This window comes from Pygoscelis adeliae, unplaced genomic scaffold, assembly GCF_000699105.1.
Source record: "Pygoscelis adeliae isolate BGI_AS28 unplaced genomic scaffold, ASM69910v1 Scaffold289, whole genome shotgun sequence".
In the NCBI taxonomy this organism is placed as follows: Eukaryota; Metazoa; Chordata; class Aves; order Sphenisciformes; family Spheniscidae; genus Pygoscelis; species Pygoscelis adeliae.
In genome coordinates this window covers 428502-436349 of record NW_008825499.1, presented here as the reverse complement: position 1 = coordinate 436349, position 7848 = coordinate 428502, and the positions used below count along the sequence as shown (strand labels likewise).

Genomic DNA, 7848 nt, shown 5'->3' with positions numbered 1-7848 from the left:
GGCCGCGCAGCCGCGGGCCCGGCCGCCATTTCCCCCCTCCCCGCCGCAGGGGGAGCTGCCTAGGCCTTGCCGAGGTGGCCCTCAAGGGACGGGACTTCACTGGTGTGAAGTCACAGGTTTGTATGAAATGCGCCTTTGTGCTAGCGAAACTGTTTTTTCTTCCTTTATGAGTGAGCTAGCAGGTGCAGAGCTTTGTGCTGGGTTCTAGAAGTTGTGTTTTAAAGCAAATGTGTTAATGACAGACTACCTGAAGCCTATTGCTGAAGAAGAGAGAAGAGTAGAAGCTGAAGAGAAAAAGAAGCGTGAAGAGCTTGAGCGGATTGCAAAAGAGCTTGCAGAAGGTAGTCCCTCGATTTAATTTATGCATCCTGTCACTAAGTGCACACACTGGCTTGCAGGTGGACTGCAGTTTACTGCAGTTTTACTGCAGTGTTTTTAGGAGAACTTTAGGCTTGTAGCCAGTGGGCTGCAGACCCATGTGGATTCATGGAGCAGTGGTTAGGGTTATGTGATGGGTAAATAGCGCTGCTGTTTGACAAGCTCTTCAAAATGTAAGCATCCATACAGGAAGAGTTAAAAACACTTTTGCAGCCAAACGGGGCTTGTTAAATGGCTATCTGAATTTCCACTGAGAAAACAAACTGCTAAATGCTGCTGACTATTCTGTGAGGAATAACGGGAACCGTGTATTAACTGTACTCAGATGTACCTTATTCAGCTGGACACAGCAAACCTATAATCTCTTTTCTCTGTGTAATACAGAAATCTCACAAATGTGACTGATGATCTCGGCCATAAGTCGTAGGCAGCTGCTTGTAATTGCAACTCAAACTTTTAAGTGGTATCACTGGCGTAGTGGTAGAGGTCAACTTCATTTGTTGTACCTCTCGCGTGAAGAGAATTATGCTGAAGGTGATCAATTGAGATTAGGACTGCTGCTTTTTTCTCATTCCCTTCCACCCTGCAGTATTCCTGCCGCAACATGCTTTCCCTTGTCCTTAGGATTATTTCTTGGGTCCCCTGTGCATTTCTAGCAGAGGATTCCTCCCCCCACCTTACAGAAGAGTGTGCTCTTTAGCTTGAATTCACTTACGTTTTTTTAGGTGGACTTCCAATTAAAAAGAACTTTAAGAAAATGGATTAATAACTCAAGCTGTTCTTGGTGCAGCTACACACTTAGTAACTATTTCCCTGGGAAATAGTACATTTGCATTGTCCTAAACAAGACTGATGTTGAACAAAACCCTGTAAAAATTAAATGAACTACACATATATAAAAACAAATATGCAAGTTGGTGAATTATATCGCTTACTAGAGATAAAGCTATTTTGCACAGCTGTTTACCATCTTAAATATATAGTCTCCATTGGTCATGGACTAAATAAATGGATCTTTTAGATGTTTTCTAGTTTAGCTGAAACTTCTTGTGTTTTTGGAGATAGAGGCTGTACTGTGGTGTTGCTACTCCACTTAATAATGGAATTCTGTGATTATTTCTTTAGAATGTTCAATCTGTTTAAAAGTGGCACACAGGTGACTGGTCTGCTTTCCCAACAGTGGTTTTGGTGTGGTTTTCCAGTTAGAAAAGCAATTGTTAAGACGTCATTCAGTGCAATGCAGTTGTTGCAGATTGTTCTTTAAAGATGGATAACTGGATGTATCTGTAATGATAGCTTTTTCTGGGCTTATTTGAATTGTCAGTTCAGAAAACTGCCATTTACTAATGAGTAAGCAAAAAAAGTGCCTTTACCCCAAAGCAATGAATACAGTTCTGTTGAATAAGAAGAAGCGAGAATCATAAAAGCTGGCTAGAAAGAAATGGCATACTTAAAGGTAGCCTTTGATCCCATTAGTGCTTTGCATATTTTAGTACTGCATGGGAGTGACTAGTAGTCCTAACTATGTTTGTTTTTTCTTCCCTTGTAGCAAGTGAAGAGTCCATATTGAAATGAACAAAAGATTGGATCTTAATTTCACATATGGAAATACATGGCTGGGCTCTGAACTGTTTGGTGGTTGGTGGACTCTGCATGCTATTCTATCAATAAAGTATTTACAACACTTCAGTTGGTATTTTTTTGAGTGAATTGCACAGAACAGCAGCAGAAGTACTTACAGAATGTGACGGGGAGCGTTTGGCTCAAGCTGGCCATTGCTGCAGCTGAAACACCCCGTTGTATTCCTCCAGCAACAGCCGGTCACTACACCTATTACTCATAGGTAATGTTTGTGATCAGAAAATACATACAATTGCATATATATGGGCAGGTGGGGGAGGCTGGCATGGCACTGGCTGCCTGAACCTATTTATTAAATGGCTGTGCCCAGGAGTTGCTGTCATCTTTTCTCAGCTTTGTTACCACAGTGGATTATTGCACAATTCTTGCATTTGACAGTGCAGTCAAATTTGGTGACTTGTCAAGCCATGCTGAGATCTGAGGAATTAGTGCTGACTTGCTAGTCAGATGTTTCTAAGCACATACCTTTTCAGATTTAACAAATGGTCAAATGTTATTCCCCAAAACTAAGAACAAGTTACAGTCAAACTGTAGTCTGTCTCTTTTACAAGAAGTGGCTGGCCATGCAGGTGACTGATGTTTAAAAAATTACTGGCTTTTAATGTGAAGTTAAGTCTGCTTTTAGCATGTAAGCTGCTAAGGCATTTCCTCAGCTGTACAGACCTCAGATGTCCCAGAGGAAGGTAAAAAGCCTATGCCTGTAGACTGCGGTGTTGAGTGGCTCGTTCTCTGTTCTTGTTTCTCTCACTGTAAATAATACTAGTAACACTCAAAGATTCAGTGGGTCTGGCTTCTTATTTGGACAATAGCTAGCTTCCTTTTTCTGACCTTGCAGTTTAGACAGCTGAAGCAGTGATTTCAGATCTAAATCTTTCTAAGTGATAGCAGTCTTTCAGGAAACATGGTCATATGTTTTATTAAACTAATTGCTCTTAATAAATACAGTCTCTTCTAGATTATGCTTTGGAGGAAATAAATCCATAACTACCAGGGCATGTTCTCAACTAATAAAAGAAAGCAGTCCTATGGAGTACAGGGAAATGAAACATAAAATTGGATTTGAATTGGAAGTGTAACATACCTAATAACTGCAGGGGAAAGGGATTAAGATGGGATATTTTCAAGGAGAAACAGGGAACAGGAAAATCAGCGACGCATCATGACTGGGTTTTTAGTTATTTCTTGGCTTGAGTGTGTACCTCATGGTATTGAAATGATTAGGTGATGCCAATGAAAGTAAAGATCTAGACTACCAATTAGTTTAAAAATCTATTTCTGTAAAATAAAAATAATACATTATATCCTGACCTCTCAGGATAACAGGATGTGTTGCATGCTTAAAAGCCAATATTCTTCCAAAAGCCTCTTATTTTCAGGAGCGGTAAATTAGATCTGAATTTCCAGAAAACAACTTTTTTTTTTTTTTTTTAAAGCACTGGTGAGCAGTCCATGTCTGTGGTGCTAGTCTGTAAGCTGTCAAATGGTGGTTATGTGAAGTAAGTGCTACTGAAAAAACACTGAAACTCAACACTTGGGATTCAGCTGTGACTCAGTGCTTGAGCAAAATGTGATTATAACAGGATGCTTATTTACTTCAAGCTGAAATATCTTTACTGCTGCTCTGTTAAGGGCTGGCCGTAGAGGTAGGTACTGCTTTTATCTTTGGGTTGCTGGAGCTGAACCCACTTGCTAGAAGAGCTGTGGCCTGCTGCTTTCTGGAGAGCTAAATGTGTTCACTTTCACCTGCTCCTACTGTCCCACCTTGTTAAAGTGGAGCGTGCCAGAGAAGGGGGAGTTTCATCCCTCCCTTCCTTTTACTTCCGCCGTGGTGTTTGTTTATGCCAGCACTGATTTAGCCCTCGCTGAGGGCAGCGTGGCTGCTCCCCGCAGAGCTGAGCCTGTCCTTCCTGGTGAGTGAATGCAGTGTGTTTCACAGAGCAGGATCCCAGCCCATGCAGGGATCTCTCTGAATAGAGGACGCTTAATGCAGTGGCCATACACAGGGGTTTCTGCAGCACTAGCCACCTGGAGTTTTGTTGTCTTGCCTAACTCTAGGACCACAAATGACTCAGTCTGCTCTCTCCTGTTGCCTTTTGCATCGTGCCTTCGTTATCCTCCTTCCCCTGGAAGTTGTCCTGCATTTGGGGCCCGTGTCTCTCTTGTAACCTAGCTGATAAATGCTGGGATGGGTTCTAAATGTGAAAGGGATGGGATTCTTCCTTTGCAGCCAAGGATGTCTGTCAGATCTGTAGGGAGTAGGTATGAGAATCCCCCACACAGGATGATGCAGGAGTGCCACCCTTTCCATACAGTCCTCAAAACTTGGCTGCAGGGCCAGGCAAGAAAGCTGTCCTTGTAATACCTCATATTGGGATGAATTCCCATATGGGTGGGAAAGGTGCCACAAGCCTCACTACAGCCATCCCACAGTGACCAGATTACTCCTCTGCCACCCCATTCTGGCCAGGCAATAGATGATTATCAGGTTTGAGCCAAAAAAAGGCCAATGCTAAACAGCTATAGTAAGTTTACCGCTATTTGCAGCAAGACTTAAGGTACCTGTGAACACTACTACATCTTACAGCATCACCTAGGAAAGTTAACATGCAAAAGGACTGAAACGGATGAGTAAATTTTTTATTTTTTTTTTTAAGAGAAGCCCAAGGGATGAACTAATTGTTGTCTTCAACTGAGGGAGATTCTGGGAAAGACAGCCTCATACCCAGAGGTGCACAGCAAAAGGACTGGATGCAGCAGACACGGGTTGCAGCAAGTATGGAGAAAATTCTGACAATGTGGGTGGTCAGACTTTTAACAAGAGTCCAGAAATAACTTTTTTTCTTTGATTCTGTGATTTCTTGGTTACTCCATTTCATATACATGTCCTGTGAATAGGATTCATACAGGTGTTTGGATCCAAGGCTTCATTTTTTCATTGATAAAACACATGGAAGAGAGAGGCAAGCCCATGGATAGTAAAGGTAATCCATCTGACTCCGTGCACAAGCAGTTTTGGAAGCAGTCATCCAAAGGTGCAGAAGGAAAGAGTTTGGCTTTGCATCTGCGGCAGACTAAGACCACTTACGTGGTTGGGTACTGTTGCTGAACGGTGGTTTCCTGGGTGGTGCATGATCAGGCTGCTTGCAGTTGAGGGAATTCAATCCCAGTCTTCAGTCCCTCCAATCCTGAGAAAGCTGATGGAATTGTCTCTAGAGGAAGGGGGGAACGTGAGAATGGACTGCAGACACATCTAAAGACTGCTGCAGAAAGGATGGGCATAAATTCTTTTCCAGACTGCTCGAGATAAGAGAAAAAATGGGGTGGATGTGTTAAATAAGCCTTTGATAAGTATCTGCTGTCACTGAGAAATAAGTGAGGTCAATTCTTGGCCACATGACTGCACATGAACTAATATGCAAAGGAACTAACAAGCCAAATATTTGTCTGCAAACGTGATGAAAGTTGTGGTTTAACCCCAGCCTGCAACTAAGCACCACACAGACGCTCGCTCACTCCCTCCAAGTGGGATGGGGGAGAGAATCAGAAAGGTAAAAGTGAGAAAACTCTTGGGTTGAGATAAAGACAGTTTCATAGGTAAAGCAAAAGCTGCGCACGCAAGCAAAGCAAAACAAGGAATTCATCCACTACTTCCCATCGGCAGGCAGGTGTTCAGCCATCTCCAGGAAAGCAGGGCTCCGTCACACGTAACAGTTACTTGGGAAGACAAACACCATCACTCCGAACGTCCCCCCCTTCCTGCTTCTTCCCCCAGCTTTATATGCTGAGCATGACGTCCCATGGTATGGAATATCCCTTTGGTCAGTTGGGGTCAGCTGTCCCAGCTGTGTCCCCTCCCAACTTCTTGTGCACCCCCAGCCTACTCGCTGGTGGGGTGGTGGGAGAAGCAGAAAAGGCCTTGACTCTGTGTCAGCACTGCTCAGCAGTAACTAAAACATCCCTGTGTTACCACCACTGTTTCCAGCAGAAATCCAAAACAGCCCCGTACTAGCTATTATGAAGAAAATTAATTCTATCCCAGCCAAAACCAGCACAGTTGTGTTTGGCAATGGATTTTGAGATAACTGGAGAAAGAGCTGTGTCATTTGAGCCTGAGGCTATTGCAACCCCCAGCAGCAAGTAACAGCAACCACAACTTGTTGAAAGGTGCAGAGGAGAAAGGAAAGACAGCATCCGACCCCAGGTGGCATTACACAAGTGTAAGGTGCCAAGGGATGAAGAAAGCAGGGAGGAGAGGAGGCAGATAGCTCTGTCAAAAGGCAACTTTTTCTTGGAAAGAGGTAAAAACCAAAGCAGAAAGTCAACCTGAGACCAGTTGTCTGAGAATGGAAAGATGAGGAAGGAAGCAATAAGAAAATGCCTTTCCTTTCACAGGATATGAGAGAGAAGATCTCCCATGTTTGCTTTGTAGTCTGGAAAACACTGCAGCCACCTTTTCTTCTGCTGGAACTAGGTTTGTCTGACTCCTCAGTGCTCTGCTGCTGCTTGCGAAGGAGTTTCTCTCTAATGAATGTTTTTTCTAATCTTCCCCATAACCCACCTTAAGGTTTTGTGGAAGGACTAGAGGAAGAGGTACAGAGAAAAAAGACTTTTCTCTTGTAAGCATTTGTGATAGATGATGCAGCCACATTCAGCCCAGAGAGCAATAAAATCTTGCTTGGATCCAGTACTCTCTGGGCTCTCACAGAGGTTTTCTTACACAGGATCTGGAGTTGCTGGAAGGACAAAGCCACTCTGCTGAGTGCCAAGACATGCAACACATCTGCCTGGGGGGTGGAGCTGGGATCCGTACCCTACCTGTGGCGTTCAGTACCATCTCTTTCTTTGAAGAGCTGAGTGGAGGTTGGGTTATTCTTGTCCTGCCTCCCTGGGAGGGGAGCAGCACTTCCCAACCTTAGCTGGAGTCAGACCGTGGCCAGCTGGTAAAAGACAGTGAGCACTTCCCCCAGATCCGCAAGAGGTGGCTGAAGACAGGACCACGGTCTCCAGTCTCCCTAGCAGTTTTTCCCTCCCTCTCTGCAGGAACTGCCACCCTCACAGCTCTGCCAGCAGCAGAGAGCTCGTATGTGCTCCCACATCTCTGGCAGTGCCAGGTCAGGCACCTCCACTCACAAACCACCAGCAGTAGCAGCAGCAGGCTAGGCTCCAGCAGAGGCAACAGCTGAAGAGCATCCACATGCTCTTTTCTGGTAGCAGAGCAAAGAGGTCCTGTCTTGAGTCAGCTCGTCCTGCTCCTTCCATCTGGGACAGCAGATGATGGCCAAGCCACACCATTAAAAATCCCTTGGCAGCTCAGGCAAGCCCCTCCTCCTGCATGGAGGGAAAATTTACTCTCCTCCCCTGAGCTCCTCTCCGAGAAACCTCCCCTGCCAGTCTCACAGGGATATTCATTTCTGTAACTCCCCCGTCCCCTGCCTTCAAAACCAGGAATGGACGTCTGTATGCATTACCTCCTCCAGTGAGGCACTTACAAAGCAGGCCCCCTCTCATCTCCCACTGGACTTGAGAGCTGCATCAAGCCAGAGGTGAAAACTCTTCCCTGGAGTATAGGTAAATATGCCAGAAGCAGAGCTAAATTACTCTACAGCACTCATCAGGGAGTTGATTGGTCAGGAGACCTCTCCTGAAATTGTGTTGCAATGACATCACTTTTCTCTCAGGCCTGGGAAAATGCTGGAAAAATCTGTTTCTCGGCCCTTCCCTTCTCCATGCCCAATAAGTACGGGCAGCCAGCCCCCAGCTGCCAAGGGGGAGCACTGCGGGTGGGAGCCATGCCAGGTTTCACCTGCATCTAACTGGCTAATACCTCCA

At 44.9% G+C, this 7848-nt stretch overlaps 1 protein-coding gene across 1 annotated transcript in view; it reads left to right on the top strand.

Annotated features, from left to right (window-relative positions):
• ATP5I (ATP synthase, H+ transporting, mitochondrial Fo complex, subunit E) overlaps positions 1 to 2067 on the top strand; it is a 4117-nt gene extending 2050 nt beyond the window's left edge. The window contains exons 2-4 of the mRNA XM_009331528.1: positions 11 to 116; positions 243 to 341; positions 1928 to 2067. Coding sequence (XP_009329803.1) covers positions 11 to 116; positions 243 to 341; positions 1928 to 1953 — 231 coding nt within the window. The 3' untranslated portion in view covers positions 1954 to 2067. The remainder of the gene's footprint in view (positions 1 to 10; positions 117 to 242; positions 342 to 1927) is intronic.
• The last annotated feature ends 5781 nt before the right edge of the window (positions 2068 to 7848 follow it).